General features: G+C 37.5%; 1 protein-coding gene across 1 annotated transcript; it reads right to left on the bottom strand.

Annotated features, from left to right (window-relative positions):
• Nucleotides 1-858: 858 nt before the first annotated feature.
• On the bottom strand, nt 859-3,647 carry LOC143569125 (uncharacterized). The gene is made up of 4 exons (XM_077055111.1): nt 3,539-3,647; nt 3,367-3,452; nt 2,413-3,268; nt 859-2,100 (listed from the first exon to the last, which is right to left on the bottom strand). Exons 1-4 carry the CDS (start codon nt 3,630-3,632, stop codon nt 1,520-1,522), a joined length of 1,617 nt encoding a protein of 538 aa, XP_076911226.1. The 5' UTR covers nt 3,633-3,647; the 3' UTR covers nt 859-1,519.
• Nucleotides 3,648-21,541: the final 17,894 nt, after the last annotated feature.

Here is a 21,541-nt window from a genome sequence, read left to right as displayed (position 1 = left end):
ATAAATAGTCGATCACCCATAATAGGTGGAATAGGAACAAGTGGAATATGTAGCGTAATTTGTATGCGATGTACATGTATAACAATGATATCATATTTTTAAACTAATAGCTTCTTCGGGTTGACCCGGAACCTAGAATTCAGACCCAAGAACCAACCCGCATTACTTAAAAAAGTAACTGAGGTTTTTAACGACCGTTAATGTAAACGACGTAAAATATTATCAAGAGTTAGCATATAGGATGTTAAGCGTGATTTTTAAAGATATATAATGAAACATACAGTTTTATAGAAACATAAATGATGTTATCTATAATGTTGTTTTATTAAAATCCGATTTGTGTATATATTAAACGTGTTAATTTATTTTGCTATTGTGTCACATTCCATTGTATATAATACTATAACATAATATTTCATAAATTACAAGCGTGATATATTTTATATAAAAAGAATTTATGTAAAACATAAATCAAAACGAGGATGAAGTTGTCCATGGACGTATACACATCAACTAATGATCTAATTTATAATTTAGTATTGGTTTTGCTATTCAAAAGGGGCTGTGGCGCAATTTGTTGCTCGTTTGTCTGACACTTTATTGAAATCGTTTTGTACTTATTATTAATTTATTATTAATGTTATTGCTATAAAAAACCTATACTATTAAATTTTGTATTTTAAGTTTCATAATGATTGATTAGTGCTCGAGTGAACTATCATTCACTAGAATAATTTAGTTGTTCTTTTTTCCATTTTAACTTACACGCTTTCTAAACTACTTTTAGATCTATACATTTGTTTACATAAGATTAGAACGCCAACCATTTATGCATAAACGCCTTCTCACATATCTTGATAGTGCTAGGCTATAAGTCCGCTAGCTTTCTTTTTGTAGGTATGTTTGGCCTTCCTTAAATTGTTAAATGTCGGATATAGTAATAAAATAACATATGTAACCTTATACTATTCTATATAATTTAGAAACAACCATGGCATAAGAAAACTTAGGTTTGTTGAGTTACTAATGGATCCGGTGCCACAAACATGGCATGGGGAACCACCAACAAGTCAAATCGGTGAATGGAAAGCATTATGAAAGCTATAATTAATACATTGATTTCGGGTCATGTGATGTGTGGCTTTAGAATCAAACACGGCACGGGGGGCATGTGTTAGGCGGCTTATAGAGGAATACTTGTAGAGTTTATTGATCGGAGGTTTACAGTTATGATGATCGACGATGACACGTGATTATTCTTCGAACAAGCAGTGAACAGTATTACAACATAATACAAAAAAATAACAGGTTTTGATACATCAAAAACTAACATTTACAAAATACATCCACAAGGTTACACTATTTGACATTTTTTCCAAAACTTCTACTGCCATCAAACTACACACATCCATCATCCATGCATCTTATTCTACATGGAAGCCAATTCAATGAACCTAAACTAAACAAGCAAAATGACCAATCTACCCCTTCCATCAACCTGTTTTCCTATATTCCTTTCTCATAGCAATTCAAATACTATTTCATCCAAAACTTCATCAAGAATCAAATCTTCCAAATCAAGTCCAACACTTTCAAAAACCAACTGCAAATTCATCCAACCATCACCACTTCTCAAATCTCGAGACACAATATCGTTTAAAGATTCATTAATATCATGTTTAAAGTTGAGCATTCGGCTCACATTGTTCCAAACTTGATCAAGAACAAGTGATCCAGTTGGAGTAGGACTAATGTGGCAATTAGATGACAGTTTTCTCGGGTAGTATGTAAATGCTCTTTCATACGTAGTAAGTAGAACATCGTCAACCAAATCAAAGACTAGTAAACGATGAGATAACTCATTAACCTCCTCTGCAAACCGTTCCGGATCATGGAAATAGTGAGATTCCATTTCTTGAAACACAAACGGGTCTAATGGCTGATTCGAGGAGTACCATGTTTGTTGAAAACCGATCTTGATGAAGCCTGAACGTTCTAGAATCTTCTTTACATAAGCGAAATCATCGTCTTTTGTTGATGATTCCATTTGTTTCTTATTGTTGACAGTCTTGATCTCCTTCTCAACATTTTTATGAACGCCTGAAAAGCATTAACAAATTAACACAAATTAGTTTGTATATATTTTCAAAAGGAAAAAGTCAAACGGGTCGAAATTCGCCCAGAAATGTAATCTTTATTGCATTAAATCTGTTAGATCCTTTTATTTAAAAAACTCAGACTACTACAGAAATAATATAACTTTTCGGTCATATTTGTCACACTAGCTATTTACTAAAGACTTTAAGAAAATGTGTTTCGGGTCTAGCTATTTCGACCCGTTTTGACCTTTACACAATTACCCATTAGCCGGTATTTTGCCACCTTTACACACACACACACAAAATAAGTTACCGTTTGAGATTTGAACTTTTTTGTCTTGTGGACAATACTCAGAAACTAAAACAGGCCTCTCTTGAGTAATTTCCCGGGATATCTGATAACTATTTTCCTTGACTTTTAACTCATGTGCATCTTCACAAAATGCAGTAGATTTAGCCTTAAAGGACTGCTCGTTTTCTAAAAACGTGTCACTTTTATCCTTTACTTCATTCAAAGACTCGCAATCTTGTGTAGAATTTAACTCTGCATATTTATCTTTATGTACAGATAAAGAAACATGATTTCTTTCATTTTGGCTAGAACTTCTAAACAAATAAGTGTCACGAGAACCTTGGTTTTCGCTTCTGTTTGTTAACTTCAAGCTTCTAGAAGCACGCAGCGTGGCCTTACTGACACTAAAATCAATAAACCTTGTAGCAGATTCATTGTGTGAAGATATTCTTCTAAGACTCATAATATTTTTACCATTAACATCATCGTTTGAGTTCTTCGATATGATGTAACTTTCATTCAGTTTATCTTTGAGCTTCATAGGCATTGATTTTTGTTTCGTATTGGAAGACACTGACCGTTCTTGTAACATGTTGATGAACAACTCTTTGTCAACTTCAAACATTTCCAAAATGTCCCGAGAATCGTTAACTTCAGGATTTGTGACCTTAACACGTGTTTTAGAACAATTAGAACTCACTGTTCTTTCCGTAACATTTTCAGGAAAGAAAATAATTGGATGAACCCATTCGTTGGTTTCCAAATGATGAATCGAGTAAGTCCTTTGCAGTTTTGGACTCGAAACAAAATCTTGATGTTCAGAAATTAATGCCTTTATTCGCGCTTTTAACGACCGTTTTCTATTACTATGATCCACCTAATGAACATAATCCAGAAACATTTACCATTTTGTTTTCTGTATCAAAACAATAAACTTTATACAAATTCATATAATATTAATAAGTAATAACATACCAGTATATGACTTGTTTTGGCATCAAACAGTTTCAAAACTTCAAAATGATCTTGATCATCCAACACCCTCTTGTACTTTTTATTACCTAAACAAAATCAAAACACAAAGTCATTTCATACAATTATGGACAATGAATATATATACATAAACAAAACATTATATATTGCTTACATTTGGCATGTTTCAGAGAACAAAATAAGCCAGACATGCACCGCGGATGACCATTATCCAACCGTTCATCTTCAACCCACATCACTTTCGCCATTCGACCCGTTCAATTACCAAAAACCAAGTACCTCTATGAGCCTAAATTATGAACTTTTGAATTAAACATAACTAATTACAAACAAATGAGGAAATCAAAAGGAAAAGTAAAGACAGGTGAGACAATGAGTACCCAACAAGAGAAAAGACTAAACCCAAAATTATAAACACTTGGTGTCATAGTGTGCAACCACTTAAATAATAATCATGATAACAAAAGGCAAAAGGAGATTGGACTCATTGGAGGTAGGATATTATTGTTGTTATTATTATTAACATAATAACATGTTGATTAATTTAGGATGCCCATGTGAGAATTAACAACAAAGTGAGAGTATTTTATTTAATTTACTTTACTATCTCAAATGAGTAACAACTCCACCATGGTTGCATTTGCACGAGAAACCATGGATTAATATTAATATTAATAACTAGAAATGGAGGGAAATAACCTTGACAAATAAGAATGATTTGTGGTCCACCAGTTTGATTTTCTTACCATTATTTTTTCATATTTTAAAATTATACTTGTGCGTGATTTAATAATGATTGCACAAATTTTAATGGTCTAATCTCTAATGGGTTCGCGATTTCACTACTTAATACGTTCGATTTGGAATTACAGTTTGATTTTTTTTTATTTTGGCTAGCAATTCAGGAGTTAAGGTCTGATTTCGGTTGACGATTTAGAAAAGTGAATGGTCTGATTTTGGTTTGCAACAATCAATTATGCCACTAACATGATAGCAGGCGGTTAATTAGACGGAAACGGAATTGATAGAATTTATAATTTTGTCACGTCGTGTTTTGAAGTTGAAATTGAAATTAATGGTTTATTTGAGTCACGTATATAACATATAACAAGCTATTATTGAATTCTATCTTTTATATAGTATATACTATATGTATAAAAGATAATAATTTGAATTTGCAAAGACATATAATATAATTTATTGGTAACACATGGTTCAAAGATATTAAAATAACTTAATACAATGTTGTAATACATAGTTATCACATCTAGAACATGATGAATTTTTTTATATATAATTGTTTTCTTTTGCTGACATTTTTATCATTCATCCAGGATCTCTTTTTGATAGTACGGATGATATTGACTTGAGCAAATTTAAATCAAAATCTCAGTTAATAATAAGATTAAAAGAGTTTAAATGAAATAGAAACGAATGTGCAATTATACAAATACATTAATCCACCAAAATATTACACATGTACAAAGTAGTTTCTAATGTTATATGCAAAGCTTTAATTAGTTGCGGCTAGAATTTTTTTTCTTCTTTTTGTTTTTGAACTTTGAGTTTAATTATGACTAGCTTTATGTTTAATTTTATTTTTCATAAGAAAAACAAAAGAATATACTTGAAATAGTTTCTTTCCAACTAAAAGTCACTCTAGTTATGATATAATAGCACTTGCGATTTTTTTCTCTTTAATTTTTTTAGGTCAAACCTAATATATAATATTTTTTTTTACAAAGCGATTACAATAAAGTGGCAGACAAACGGGCAACAAACTGCGCCGCAACCCTCTTTTGAATGAGAAAGTCAATCCTACTAAAAACGAAGCTTTGAGACCTATGAACTGAAGAGGTTCCGTGTACGTAACGTTGAACCTTACTAAAAAAATTCATAGCCTCTGGGGCCAGAAACCAAATGTATAAAAAAAAAAAAATTGTGTCATCATGTTTTAATGTGTTAGAATGTGTTTTATGATTCGGAAAAGATTTAGTGGTTATCATTTTAGTTGATCATACATAGCGTGTAATGTTTTATCAACTTTTTAATGTGAAAAATATAATAGTCATTGTGGCAAATAACATAAAAGTTCAATGTGATTTCTTTTTTCTTTCTTATTTTTGTTACAAAAAGTCACTCAACGATTTTCTATCCTCATATTAAATTTAAACAAAACTGAGAAGAAAACAAGAATTTTAAATAACTTGAAATAGTTACTTCCAATTGCTTTACAAAACAATTTTGATGGTTCTTTTAGTTTAAATATCATAAAAAGTGTTAAGAGTAATTCTATTAAAAAAACAAAAATATATGTTTGTTCTTTTATGGTAATAATTTGCAAAGCGACATGATAATAATAGAGGAGAAATTGTCAAAAACAAATATTGATTTACAAAGGCAAAGGTAAGGGGATAAAGCTGGTATTTGGTGCGAAACATCGGAGTAGGCTTTTAGCACCGGTGCATAGCATTATCATTATGTAGCCAAACCTGATGCTAGGACCCCTAAATTATTAATTATATTAAGTGGTAATATAAAATTATAAATAAGTTATAATATGTACCGATAAAAAAAGAGAAAATTTTTAAAATAATGAAGAGATATATTTTTCTAAATGGACCTACCATTTTGAAAAACTCTTAAAATGGCTCATCCCAATCTCATCTTCATAAGATTCAACTTTCAACGAAAATCTAACACATGGCTTCAATTCTCATCGTCAAAGTGGATTTGAAACCATGAGATTTGATCTCAAACCTCATCCTCACGATGAGATTGGGGATCCACGTGTCAGTTTCTAACTAAGTCGTTTGAAACTAATCGCTGACTTTCGAATTTAAGCGCGAATATGGTGCCACTCGTCATCCTTTCATTGGTAGATGAATCTCATCGTCCTACATACTAACCCACTGCCAAGATTGGTTCGAATGAGTTATTTTTGTTAATTGGAAATTCAAACACCCGAATTGAAACATTGTTTCATCGTTTGATCAGCGTTTCGAGATAACGTTCACATCAGTCAGCTCGTATTATTATTCCGATCAAAAGCCCTAAACATCGGTTTGAAATTCGATAAAAAAACTTAATGACGTTAAGTGTTTTTTTAACCAAGGTCCATCGAGTAAAAAAAACTCGAAAGGTTGGACGGTTGACATAGATTTTTAAAGATAAGATTATTATCGGTCAATACACAAAAATTGAGATTATTTATTTTCAATTTTGTAAAAAAAAACATATTGTCTACATATCATATGTATTTTAAATTAAATTAACTTAAATAACAGATAATATGCATTTTTAGACTGAATTTGATTTTCAACAATTTAACATTTTTTGCATACAAAATAATATTCTAGGATCAAAAACACAACACGTTAATGCAATCAACTCTATGAGTATTTCAAAATACAAACAGTATAATCAAACGTATGAATGAACCTGTTCGAAGATTTGTTATTTATTTTTGGGTACCAATTCGAAGATTTACTAAAATCAACTTATTGGCCATTGTAATTTTATATCTATATAAAATTATAATATAGTATTTGTCATTCATATTTAGTGTGACCACTATTTACGCCTTTTCAGCAATTAAATAATTGATTTATATTGAGTGTGGAACAAACACGTGTTTGTTTATAAAGTTGCATATTTCCCGTAAATATCAAAGTTGTTAATTTATATATTTGAAACGTGGCCTCGTTAATGAGTTTAAAATTTTAAGTTTATATTCAAAAAACGTCACATTTTATCTTTTCTAGCCATTATTATTTACTACTAACGATATAGGTTTATCAATCACTAGTTTGAGGTCGATGTATTACACGAATATTTCTTGAAAATACAATAATAAATAAATAATCAGTATATAAGAAAAAATAAACCTGTTAAACACTATTAATATAGTCGTTGTACAATAGTTTTTAAAATATTTTAAAGTAAAGAATTATAAATATTAAATGTTTGAAAAAAAAGAAAGTAAATATTAAATTAACAAATTTTGAAGCATAATTTTAAGAATGATAACTATTATTTTACTATTATAAATTTGTTAAAAATTGTGAGGTTTAATTTAGGAGTGACAAGTGACAAAACTTGTAGCTTTTTATTAAAGTGTATATATTCGAAATAAGTATAAGTTGTATGCTATTTTGGTGTGTAACTAAACGGCTTAACAACATCGCGGATAACGTAAAACTCAGGTAAATTTCCACATAAATAATGTTTTGGGGGGGGGGGGGGGGTCTCTTCATTAACTTGCCCCATTGACTCGATGTAAACAACGTTTGAACACAATGGACACAATTGAAGAATATTAGCTACCGTGTATGAGCAACTATTCAACTAAAGACTTAAGAAGTATATTTAGAATAAAATTCTGGGATGGAGCAAAAAACCAGCTTGCATGATCCCATAGTTAAGATCCAACACTCCGTGTTTGCATGATGCAAACATGTAGAAGTTTGAATTTTCTAAGCAATTCATACCAAAATTTGTACCTTCACTTAAACATAGGTATGAGAGTAAACTTCAAGAAATGTGCTTATCAAATAGAGAAATCTGCATTTGACTCCCTGGAAAATAACGTCACGAGATGGAATAGCCACTGAAAAAGAATTTGCGAACTTTGACTCCCTGTGTTACTTCGGCGGGTTCTTCTGACTCCTACCGTCAGTTGACCGTAGGTATTTTAGTAATAATACCAACATATTAAGGGTATTTTAGTAATCTTCTTCTAATAAATAATAAATATAAAAATAATAGTATTAATAATAATAAATAAATAAATAATAATAATAATTCTCTAATAATAATCGTAGAACATCATAAGGCTATCTTCATCATCATCATTTCATCAACAACCTCAAGAACCCTATCTTCATCAACTTGTTTCATCAACAACATCATTTCATCTTCATCATCAACAACCTCAAATCCTCAAACCCACCACCAAGTAATCCCTCCTAATATCATCATCTTCATCATCAATTTCATAACAAGTAATCAAATCTCTCAAATCCTCAAACCCTATATTTCATCACTCAAACCCTCAAATCTCCCAAATCACACCACCAATTGCTTCAATAATTCAACCACCGCACCCATAAATCATTCCAATCAAAACCCCTAACCTCCGGCACCACGCCACCGCCACAGCAGCCATCGTCGCCATGGATTCTGGCCATATCGTTTTTCCGGTCACGGCAGCCACCGCCACGGCACCCACATTCCGGCCATCTTGTTTTTCTATTTCAAAAAATTTATTAATAATTATTAATTCTTGTGTCATATTTGTTGTTATTGGATTTTTGGATGAATATTGATATTTAGATCTTAATTGTTTTGTAAATATGGAGATGATAATGAACTTGAGATGTTGAAGATATGGTGATGATGATGATGATGATGATGATGATGAAGATGATGATAAAATCTGGAGATGATGATGATGATGATGAACTTGGATTTTTGGATTAATAAAATCTGGAGATGATGATGATGATAAACCTTTGATGAAGTTATAAAGTGGTAATATATATTTATATTACATAGTTACAACAAACCTTAGTTTAGTTCAAATGGTTTGTTTTGTTTGTTGTTAACCGAGACGTCGCCGGTTCGAACCCCACCCTCTACACGATTTGGATTATTAGTTTTAGAATTAATTAAAGGCTCAGGGGTAAAATAGTCACTTCAACCTTTTTTGGTCAGTCAACTGACGGCAGGAGTCAGAAGAACCCGCCGGAGTAACACAGGGAGTCAAAGTTCGCAAAATCTTTTTCAGGGGTAAACCCATCGCACGACGATATAAACCAGGGAGACAAAATGCAGATTTCTCTATCAAATATTCTGGTCATTAGTCATTAGTTATAATCCTTTTAAGGTTAGTTCGAACACAAGTATGATATAACTTTTCATTGTATTTCTCTTTTCAAGTTACATTCAAACATTATTTATTCATATCGATATTTTATTCATCTGGTTAAATTCAAACCGGCATGACTCCTTAAAAAGCACCTAGAAACTAAACCAAACAATGAATTCAACTTCATGTTTTGAATTCCGTTTGTTTTGTTACTTTTGTATATCGGTTTCTTCAAGTTGTTTTACAAATACCAAACGGGGAAGGTTATTTTGAGAACCATGATGAGTTTTAAGAACTTTAAGAACTCAATTTTGAACAACACATTTAATTAAATGATATGAAATATGTGGCTGAGATTAAATTTAATTAAAAATTGAAGTAGGAGAGAGAATAAATATTTTTGATAATTACACAAGTTTAAAGGTGAGTTACACATGTGTAAAAAGTCAATTCGTTGTGTAAAAAAATACTGTAATTTTTTGTACATTACTTACACTTACGTATTACACATGTGTAAAAAAAATTCGAAAAAAAAATTGTTACGTTGAGTTCTTAAAACTCAAAGTGGTTCTCAAAAGAAATCAATCCATACAAAACATCCTTGTCTTTTTGCATATTTATATTCTAATACAAATTGAGAATTATTTTTAATCAAAAGACGAGCAAGAACTTTTGTGGATTATATGTTCAAAGTGACGAATATGTTCTTCTAACGTTAATCTATATCAAATAGTTTTCAAGTTATTAACTACTAGAAATAAAAATAAAAAAATGAATGCTTAAAAGTTACTGTAATAAATTTAAATTTATGCACACGAGTTAAAAAATATAATAATATCATACATTAAAAATACTTTTTTAAATATATAACTTAAACCCGTTAACATGTCCGACTTATTTATTAAACAATATGTTGGAAGATGTTGTCTTTCCAATATGTGAGACCGGTGACGAAGCTTGAATGAGTTCGTCGGGGAGGCGTCAGACTCAAAATGTATTAAAAAAAACCATAAATGATGGGGCCGGACTCAATTTTGGACCAAAAAAGGGAAAATTTAAACTACGTGTACAAATTTCGAGCGAAAAATGATCAATCTACACTACTGCGCAAAAACCATAGGGCCCGGCCACCACGGGCCCTAAAGAAGCTTCGACCATGTGTGAGACTTAATTCTAATTGATGTAAAAAAAGATTGTGTAATAATGTATAAATAAATATAGCTAAAAGTTCTAAACAAGAAGAAAAGTTGACCAAGTATTTTCAAACTATAGTTATACCATAAATTCGTGTAAAACAATACAATATCTTATGCAGTAATAGGCGTGATATGTATTGTACAAGTATAAAAACATAATTTATGTAGAATATAAATGAAAACGACGTTGAAGTGGTCCATGAACCTAGATATATAGGTTTCATAAAATAACTATATTAACTACTTTATAATTTACTATTCCAACCAAGGTTCGAGTGATTGGTGCAGGAGCCAACTACCTAGATAGTTTAGTTCTTTTGTAGGTATGTTTGGCCCTCCTTTTTTATCACCAAATATAGCATAAAATAATAAAAGAAAATACATTTTATTAATTTAAATTATTAACCAATAACCATCATTAGGCTGAGGGGTGTGGGGCTTCAACGGGGGCGCTAGAGCCCCTCCGCTCGCGCCCCCAGGCGCTAACACCACACCACCGAGGCGCTAACGGGGGCGCTAACGGAAAAAAAAAAGAGGCGTGAGCTGGTTAGCGGCTGAAGAGAGAGAGAATCTTGCATTGAGTTTAGAAAAGAGTCGTTGGGTTCTTAAATATTAAAAAAAAAATATTTTCCTATATAATTATACTTCATTTCACCCATTTTTATACCAAAACTTCAAACCTTCACCCAAAATTAATTCATCTTCTCAACTTTTTTTTAAAAAAATGGCTGGAAATTGGTTCCCAAACATTGATTCAGATTATCTTGACGACGATTTATGGTCGTCACCGCACCAACCGATGTTTTATTCGGAGCCGCAAGAATCACCCGGCTTTCAACCATCTAACACACAACCGTCTCCTAACTTTGTTGTTCCGGAGACACAAGAATCACACGGTGAAGCTACGGGACCAAAAAGACGCGTCCACCGGAAAAAACAAGTTGCAACGGACGGGTCGGGACCGGCTTCGACTCCGAGGACGAAACGGAAAGCCACTCCGTGGTCATCGGATGAGAAGGAAGCCTTGTGTCGGGCTTGGATAGTCATTTCTGAGGATCGGCGTTGCGGTAATTGTTTTAACGTTTTTAAAAATGATTTTTAATAAAAAAGTTAAATAAAAAAGTTAAATGGAAATCTAATTTATTTATTCATTTTGCAGCCGACTACCAAAAGAGCAAGATTTTTTGGACAAATGTTAGGGAGACGTTCTACATGCTCGTTGGGAGTACAGAGCGGAACGCCGATATGATTTCGGGTCGGTGGTCCGAAATCAGAAAATTTGTCGGCTTGTTTACTAATCTTTTCAACAGGAACAGCGGTCGTATGAGACCAAGTGGCAGTGATGATTTGGCGGTTTACAATTTCACGGTCGAAGAGTGGAAGCAGGAGTGTTTGCGGAGGTATGGGATGGTGAAGACGTGGGACGATTTAAAGTTGTGGGAGAGGTTGAAAAGGTGTTCCAAGTGGGTTGAGCTGGTGGCGCCGGACTTTGATGCGGAAGTAGGGCCGAAACGGACTAAAACTAGTTCGTCTGGAGCGTATAGCACTTCAACCGGGTCGGATTGCCGCGTTGGATTCGACCTAAACATTGCGGAGGAGGAAACGTCTTCACCGCCGAGGAGGTGGCCATTGGGAAGGGACGCCAAGGGGAAAAAACCGGCTGAGGGGGAAGCCGTAAACATCGCCAATCTTGTTGAATCCCTCAATAAATTCAACAAAACCATGGAGGTGGTCTCTTATGACAAAAAGGAAAAAAGTCGAATGAGAGATTTGGACTTTCTTACTAGAGACTTCAGTAACCTAAATCCGGTCGATCAAATGCTAATGGAAAAGCAAAAGGAACGTATCCGAAAGAGGTTGATCGAAGAAGACCAAGCCGAAGAATAAGAAGAATGTTTTTTTTAGTACTTTAATTTTTATTTTATTTTTAGATATTAATGTGTTTTTTTATTAATGTGTTTTTTTTTAATAATTTATGAGTTTTTTTAATAATACGTTGTTTGAATATATTTATAAAAAAATAAAAAAAAAATTCGCTGGAGCCCCTGCTGGAGCCCCTCCACACCAGGGCCAGAGACTCCAACGGGGGCTCCAACACCCCCCTTATCCAGTTTCTCTCTCTGCCACACGTCATAATATTATTGGTTGGAGCCCCCATTAAAGCCCCCCACACCCCTCAGCCTAAGATGTGGGTGTGAGTTTGAGTAAAATTAAAGTACTTTGAGACTTAAGGTTTTAACTATGCTTTGGAAGCCTACTCTTGTTACAGGTGCGTGGTGATCACGATCGACATTATTGTTTCTAGAAAATTCAAACATTTGGAAAAATGAAGAGTAAGCTTATAAAAACTTTTAAGGCTTAGGGGGTGTTTGTTTTTTCTTCAAAGATCTTCAAGGGAGCTAATGTCTGCAGGCGCGCAGACATTACCCTTGAAGACTGTTTGTTTTTTTTTTTAAAACAGATCTGAAGTTATCTTCTTTCATCTTAAAAGAAAAGCAAGGAAATCTTGCTTAAAACATCTTCACAAAAAAACCCTACTCTTCTCCCTTTGCAGCCACCCTCTCATCCACTGCTCCTACCACCGTCCGCCAACACCACCACCCACCGTACGCCGCCACCACCACCCCCGTACCCCGCCGCCACCGTCCACCACCATCCACCGCCACCACCACCGTCCACCACCCACCATCCATCACCACCACCGTCCGCCACCACCACCACCATCCATCACCGCCACCACCACCATCCATCACCCACCACCACCACCATCCATCACCGCCACCACCACCACCATCCATCACCGCCACCACCACCGTCCACCACCCACCATCCATCACCACCACCGTCCACCACCCACCATCCATCACCACCACCGTCCGCCACCACCACCACCATCCATCACCACCACCGTCCACCACCCACCATCCATCACCACCACCATCCATCACCACCACCACCATCCATCACCGCCACCACCACCATCCATCACCCACCACCACCACCATCCATCACCACCACCGTCCACCACCAACCAAAACCATCCATCACCACCACCCATTGTCCACCACCACCATCCACCGCTACTATCCACCGTCCGCCGCCACTACCACCATCCACCACCACCACCTTCCACCACCCACCAAAACCAAATCGGCATGGCAGGCAAAGACTAAAAACTAGATGTAACTTGAATAAATGACTTCTATCTTGTGAGATAAGTTTGACAGTTATGCAGACAGTATCAGCTTATAAAAACAAACAGTCTTATATTTTCAGCTTGCAGATCTTCAGACCACATCTTCAGTTGCAGACATGAAAACAGATGAAATCAGCTTGCAGACAGTTTATGTCTGCAAAAACAAACAGCACCTTAGTTGTGGGTTATAAAATAAGGGTGATTTTTGACACGTGACGTCATGCTAGTAGATAGATGATTTTCATTTTAGGGATGTAGAAGTGTTGTAGTCCAGAATCACCCTAAACGGATGCCATTGGTCCATTTAATAAAATAACAATTATTTTAACCTCACTTGCAACAAATCTATGTCGCCCCACATATCGAACCGGGGGGGGGGGGGGGGGCGCTAAAAACTGCCCCAAACTCCTTCCTTTGTCGCGCCACTACACTCATACTAATCGTGTTGAGATAGTGGGTTAAATTATTTACATATGTGGAAAAAATTAGGTGTGTGACTTACAACTAAATGATTTAAATGATTGCGGTTCTAGTCTCATTTGATACATGGTAAACTAGATGGAGAAAAAACTTTTAGCCAGTAAAAAACATTTATATATGTATTCTTGTTAATTAAATCAACCTACCATGAATACCTTTAAAAACAGGTAGTCTAAGATGCTGCCTTTTTTTTTTCAGTGGTAAAATATTTGCAAATCTGCGGACCATATCTACAGGCATCTGTAGCAGAAGAGGTGGACCAAACATTTGCAGTCTGCAAAAAGAAGATTATTTGTTTTTTAACGTCTGCAAACTGCTAAAATCAAACAGAAATAAGCTGAAATTTAAATAAAAAATATCTTCAACATAGAAATTTAAATAATAGTTAAACAACACTAAAATAATATTTATAAAACCACAATAACATTTTTTTTAAATAACTTGTTCCGTACTTTGCATGAACAATAATATTTGATAAATGTTGTCCTTAAAATAATGTTGAAGATTAATTGTGAAAGTTGTAAACAATTCCTCTTATGTATCTATTCTTTCTTTTGCTAACATTTAAAAATATACGACAAAGATGAAAATACAAAGAATGTTGGTAGAAGGCAGTAGTGGGTGGTGGCGGCGATGGAAGAAGGCAGTGGTGGTGGTAGAAGGCGGTGGTGGGTGGAAGAAGGCAGTCGTGGTGGTGGAAGGCGGTGGTGGGTGGAAGAAGGCAGTCGTGGTGGTGGAAGGCGGTGGTGGGTGGTGGTAGATGGTGGCGGCGGCGGACGGTGGTGGAAGGTGGGTGGTGTAACATCTGCCCCGATCCGACCCGACCCAGGTACCCGTTTCTCTGACCCGAACTCTTTCTTTTATGATTTAATATATATTTATACTTATATTTTACTTTTAATAATAATAATGTTTTCCTTCCCGCCTCTTTCTCTCTCTTTCTTTCCGCCGTCCCGTCCCTCTCCTTCTCTCTTTCCGCCTTCTTTTTCCTCTTGTCGCCGTCCCGCCCTTACGCCTTGTTTCCCTCTTTTTCTTCTAACTCTTTGCTTGTCCTTTGTTCCTTCCCGCCTAAGGTTGTCTGCGCAGCTCCACGCGCCAGACTCCCTTACAAGGAATCCTGCGTGAAGACCACCTGTTTCAGCGATACGCGAGACGAACTCTTCTCGCAGCGCGTTAAGAATTGTAATTCTTCTCGCAGTGCGCGAAGGACGGAAGTTCTTCCCGCGACGCGCTAAGGATTTGTAGTTCTCGCAGCGCGCTAAGAATCGTAGTTCATCCCTCGACGCGCGAAGAATTATAGTTCTTCCCGCGGCGCGCTAGGAATTTTAGTTCCTCCCGCGGCGCGCTAAGAAATGTGACTCTTCCCGCGGCGCGCTTAGAAATGGTAGTTCTTTCCGCGACGCGTTAAGGTTAGTTCTGTCTGCCTTCGCGCTCGCGCTCTCTTGACCTTCTGTGTCAGCCTTCTCGCGTTAAACCCTTTGAGTTTTCTTCTGTTTAAGCTAGCCGTTGCTTTTGAGTTGTCTTATCTTTTGAGCTGTTGACCTAATCTGCTTTATGTCTGAAAAGTTACTTTCGGCGCAGCATGCGCACCAACCCATTGGTTGACAGAAAAAGTGACTGACATTATCTTTTGAGATCTGCTTTTGCCATGCTTGACCAGTAACTTTATCTGTCCTCTCCCATGCCTTTTTCTGGATCCTGTCAACCTTTTCCTCTTTTTCCATGCTACCATATCTTTTGATATCTTTACTTTTCAGAACTTTTTACTGTTGATATCTTTTCTTTTACTTTTGGAGATCTTTTCTAGGGTTTGTGTCCCCTAGGGTTTGCCTATATATAGTACTATTTTCTTAACACTTCACACACTACACTTATTCTCTTCCTCCCTTTTTGCTCTCTGCCGTTGTTCTTCAGCCGCCCCCCTCCTCTCTTGCCTCCGTCTTCCTCCCTGTTCTGCCCTGCTTTTCCGGTAATATATATATATATATATAATAATTTACTTATTAATTATGCTAACTTATAATCAAGACTTAAAACCGATCGTTAAAACAATAATCTTATTTATAGGTTAACTTGTGCTTGTTTAAAGTTGGTTCTTGCTTTATCTTACACCGCATCGTTTATCAAGTGAGTAATCTCGTACCTAATCCCTTTTTGCTTTTAATGTTTTGGGATGTTCATGTGTTCATACAAACTTAGAGTCTTAAACTTGTTTATGAACTTTAGTCGCGCAGTATCCCATGTGTTGAGGACGTAGACTTGGCTGTTTATTTGTATGTGTGGATCATTAACCGTCTTGTCGGTCTATTCCGCAGTTTTCATGGTACCATTAGATGAACACGGGAGAACTATCGTTTATGATTTTCTCTTTTGTATACACATGCACAGTTTGTCTTGTTTGTGAGCTCAATTGTGAGCACTGGCAGTCTTATGAATCTTAGAGTTGGTCCCGATCAGATTACACCCTTGTTGAAAACCAGACATACACATGTTGCGCGCAGATTTTATTGTTATCTATGTATTGTATTAAACTTGATTTCTCACCAACACGCAAGTGTTTGACGTTTATTTTAACACATGTTCAGGTTTGCAGTAGCTGTTTTGGAGCTTGTGGACACGTAGGAAGTTTTCTTTACTTTTGACCTAGATTAAAATGTATCAAGACAAGTTATTGCTGTTCGGATATTATGATTTATAATATATTGATTTATGTTGATTTATATTATTTGTGTTTGCTTTGCGCGTGCGCGAACGAATGTATTTATTAAATATTGACACCCAATAGTGTCACGAGTAATGAAACAATATGTGGCGCCCCGATGTATAATCCGCCTTTGGTCGGGGTGTTACAGATTGGTATCAGAGCTCGTTGACTTTAGGATAGGTGGTTAGACGTAACGGCCTAGAATACCTAAGAGTCCCTTCTCGCGCATGAGAGAAATCTCATGTTTGCGCGCTTATTGTTAATTACTCGTTATTTATGAGTATGCTCGCGCTTGCGCAGTATATGATTTTATGTTTTATTTCGCGATATTTCGATTTTTGCTAAATTTCGATTTTTATTGATTTTTCTTACATATTCGTTTGTTGAATTTGAAAGTCCGAAAAGTCATGGTGATGCATGAATAGCTGATTTTCAATTTCCACTTACGATTATGTTCTGAGGTTGGAGACTTGAAAAGTCATGGTGATACATGAATTGTCAACCTTCAATACTCATTTTCTTGTATGTTTTATATTGAAGATTGAAAAGTCATGGTGATACATGAATCGTCAATCTCCAATATTCGTTTGCTCGTATATTTTAAATTGGGAATTCGGAAAGTCATGGTGATACATGAATTGTCGATTCTTGATTCGAATTTGTTACCTTTATTAAGTCTGCATTTTGGGTCATTTATTTTACTCTAACTTTTGACAGTAACTGACTCCGTGAAACCAAGCTTTATAAGATTAAAACTTTGCGCTAAAACCAAGATATTAACTAAAATTTAAAATTTTTATAGAATGCCTCCGCTATCTCGCCGATTTCAAAGAAGAGAAGCCTCGCGCATGCGTAGACAGCAACGTTCCCAGGAAATGGCCGCCGCGATAGCCCAAGCCTTGAGCCAAAACAATACCAACACCTCTGGTTATAACATTAAGTCCTTTAACGCGGGTAACCCTCCAAAGTTCACAGGTCTTGAAGGAGCCACCGTGATGCTCCAGTGGCTTGAGAAAATAGAAAACACTTTCCTTCACACCCAATGCCCCTCAGACAGACGAACCCTATATGCTTCCAGTGTCCTGGAATCCAGAGCGCTTACATGGTGGAATGGAGTAGCTCATGCGCGTGGCGCAGAGGCTGCTTCTAGCATGACATGGGAGGAATTCAAGGAAATTCTTACGCGAGAATTCTGCCCTCCCAACGAAATTAAGCGCCTGGAGGAGGAATTTTGGAATCTTAAGCAATACAGCGGTGAAGCGCGCGAGTACGCGACGCGCTTCCATGAACTAAGTTTGCTTGTCCCTCACCTTGTTACCCCTTCCCGCCGAGCCATAGAGAAATTCCTTGGGGGTCTCCCCATGGAAATTCAAGATTCTGTATGGGCCAGAAACCCAGTAACCCTCCCTGACGCTATTGAGTTGGCCGCTGTGCTCAGTGACAACCATGTCAGAGCAGGAACCCTGTTCCTGCGGGGAACTGAGAAGACCAAACTCACCAAGACTGCCCCTGAACCAACAGAAACCAAACCTGAACCCTCAAACCGTAACAACCTCAAGCGCAGGCGCAAGGCCTATGCGCTTACCAACCCGCCCATTGTCCAGCAACCCGCATACCAACCTCCAGTTTACACGCCTAACCCACTATCAGCCTACCCAACTCCCCCTATAGTCCACAACTATGCCTTAACCAATCCAGCACTCCCTGCCCCGCCAACTAAGAAACCTTACACAGGAAACCATCCCTTTTGCCCAACCTGTAGATTTCACCACCCAACCCAAACCCCGTGTCGACTTTGTACCCGATGTGGCCGTACTGGTCACCTTGCAGAAAACTGTAGAGTCCTTCTCGCCAATCCAATTGCGCCAACACCACCAGTCTACCCGCAGAACCCACAACCAACCTACCAAAACCCACGACCCAGATCGTGCTTTAACTGCGGTGATCCCAGTCATTTCCGGAACGCGTGCCCGAGACTACAAGTGCAAATCACACAAGCGAATCCGGTGAACCAGATTTCGAACCAAGTAACGCGTGGACGAGCTTTTAACATAACCGCGCACCAAGCGCAAGCGAATAATGACGTAGTTAATGGTACATTTTTGCTTAACGGATTTTATGCTTCTGTACTTTTTGATACTGGCGCCGATCGAAGTTTTATCTCTCGCGCCTTCGAGCAGAAGCTTGCGCGACCGCGCAACAATTTAAAAGAAGATTTTTCAGTTGAATTGGCTAATGGCGAAACTGTTTTAATTAACTCTGTGATCAAGGATTGTACACTTAACCTTAACGAAAACGATTTTCTAATCGACCTCATCCCCATGCCTCTTGGAAGCTTTGATGTCATTATTGGTATGGACTGGCTCTCGAAGAATCGCGCCGAAGTTATTTGCGCCAAGAAGTTGATTCGCATTCCTCGAGAAAATGGTGATCTTCATATTTACGGCGAAAAACCCTCCCGCGGTCTTAAACTTATGTCTTGCGCCGAAGCCCAAAGACTCATGCGGAAAAGGTGTATTGCATTCTTAGCTCATGTGGTTAAACCTGCTGAAGAAAAGAAGCTTCGCGATATCCCTGTTGTGCGTGATTTCCCTGAAGTTTTTCCTGATGATCTTCCTGGTATCCCTCCCGCTCGTGAAGTCGAGTTTCGTATTGATCTTGTCCCTGGTGCTTCCCCCGTTGCTAAATCTCCTTACCGTCTTGCACCCGCTGAGATGCAAGAATTGGCCAGCCAACTTCAAGAGTTGACTGCTAAGGGATTCATTCGCCCTAGCTCTTCGCCCTGGGGTGCTCCGGTGTTGTTCGTTAAAAAGAAAGATGGATCGTTTCGCATGTGTATTGATTACCGCGAGTTGAACAAACTCACCATTAAGAACCGGTATCCCTTACCGCGTATTGACGACCTCTTTGATCAACTCCAAGGTGCCTCCTGTTTCTCGAAGGTCGATCTCCGTTCTGGTTATCACCAGTTGCGCATCCGCGATGAAGATGTTCCGAAGACTGCTTTTCGAACTCGTTATGGTCATTTTGAATTCTTGGTCATGTCCTTCGGTCTAACCAACGCACCCGCCGTTTTCATGGATCTAATGAATCGGGTGTGTAGGCCCTTCCTGGATAAATTCGTGATCGTGTTTATCGATGATGTTCTGGTGTATTCTAAGACCAAGGCCGAGCATGAGCAACATCTCCGATTGGTGTTGCAAAAGCTTCGAACCGAGCAACTCTATGCTAAGCTTTCCAAGTGTGAATTCTGGTCTGATGAAGTACAGTTTCTTGGTCATGTAAACAAGATGGGTATTCATGTCGACCCATCCAAAATTGAAGCAATCAAGAACTGGATTACGCCATCCTCTCCTTCTGAGATCCGTTCCTTTCTGGGCTTAGCTGGTTACTACCGGCGATTTATTTCGAACTTCTCAAAGATCGCTTTGCCTTTAACAGCTCTAACGCACAAAGGTAAACCATATATTTGGGGCTCGAAGCAAGAAGAAGCCTTTCTATCGCTCAAGCGATTGTTGTGTGAAGCTCCTGTTCTTGCGCTACCTGAGGGTAATGATGATTTTGTCGTGTATTGCGATGCATCCAACCAAGGTCTCGGTTGTGTTCTTATGCAACGAGGCAAGGTTATCGCTTACGCATCAAGGCAACTTAAGGTTCATGAAAAGAATTATACAACTCACGACCTCGAACTTGGTGCAGTTGTTTTTGCCTTGAAGATCTGGAGACACTACCTTTATGGTACTAAGTGTATCCTTTACACTGACCATAAAAGCCTTCAGCATATCTTTGATCAGAAGGAACTTAACATGAGGCAACGCCGATGGAACGAACTCATCAGCGATTACGATTGTGAGATCCGGTATCATCCTGGTAAGGCTAATGTGGTAGCCGATGCGCTCAGCCGAAAACCCTGCCAGCTTAACTGTATCTTGCCGCGCACCCAGCTTCACTTCGCGCCGATTCAAAGCAACCTTGAATCGCGTATTCGTGACGCGCAGCGCGCATCCATCAGTAATGGTAACCTTCGCGCCGAGTTAGCGTGTGGCGCGGAAGCACTCTTTGTCCCTAATCTGAGTGGAATTCTCTGCTATCTTAATCGCATCTGGATTCCCTTTGATGAGAATCTTCGCGCTGATATCCTGAGTGAAGCGCACAAATCTCGATATTCTATTCATCCCGGCGCTGATAAGATGTACAAGGATTTGCGCATTACTTATTGGTGGCCCGGTATGAAGAAGGATATTGCTGTGTTCGTAGCTAAATGTCTGACTTGTTCTAAAGTGAAAGCTGAACACCAACGCCCATCTGGTTTGCTCGAACAACCAGAAATTCCTATGTGGAAATGGGAATGTGTAGCGATGGACTTTATTACCAAGTTACCTTTGACAGCAAGCAAACATGATAGCATTTGGGTAATAGTGGATCGATTGACTAAGTCTGCTCACTTCCTGCCCATATCGTGAAAACTACCGTGTTGAGCATCTCGCACAGCTTTATGTCAAGGAAATTGTCTGCCGCCATGGTACTCCTTTGAGCATCATATCCGATCGCGATGGCCGTTTTATATCTCGCTTTTGGAAATCTCTCCAATCTGCGCTAGGAACTCGCTTGGACATGAGTACGGCATATCATCCCCAGACTGACGGTCAGTCTGAGCGAACTATTCAAACTCTTGAGGATATGCTCCGATCTTGTGTTCTTGATTTTGGAGG

This window comes from Bidens hawaiensis, unplaced genomic scaffold (assembly GCF_021521415.1).
Source record: "Bidens hawaiensis isolate Kalapana, Puna unplaced genomic scaffold, B.hawaiensis_p1.1 tig00024338_1, whole genome shotgun sequence".
Classification (NCBI taxonomy): Eukaryota; Viridiplantae; Streptophyta; class Magnoliopsida; order Asterales; family Asteraceae; genus Bidens; species Bidens hawaiensis.
This window is presented reverse-complemented; position numbering and strand designations above follow the sequence as displayed.

Bases quoted from the DNA above. Each gene is read 5' to 3' on its own strand.
- LOC143569125 (XM_077055111.1), bottom strand. From the start codon at position 3,632: ATGGCGAAAGTGATGTGGGTTGAAGATGAACGGTTGGATAATGGTCAT. The intron at 3,453-3,538 runs GTAAGCAATATA...GATTTTGTTTAG, and splicing joins TTCTCTGAAACATGCCAAAT to GTAATAAAAAGTACAAGAGG. The intron at 3,269-3,366 runs GTATGTTATTAC...TATGTTCATTAG, and splicing joins CCAAAACAAGTCATATACTG to GTGGATCATAGTAATAGAAA.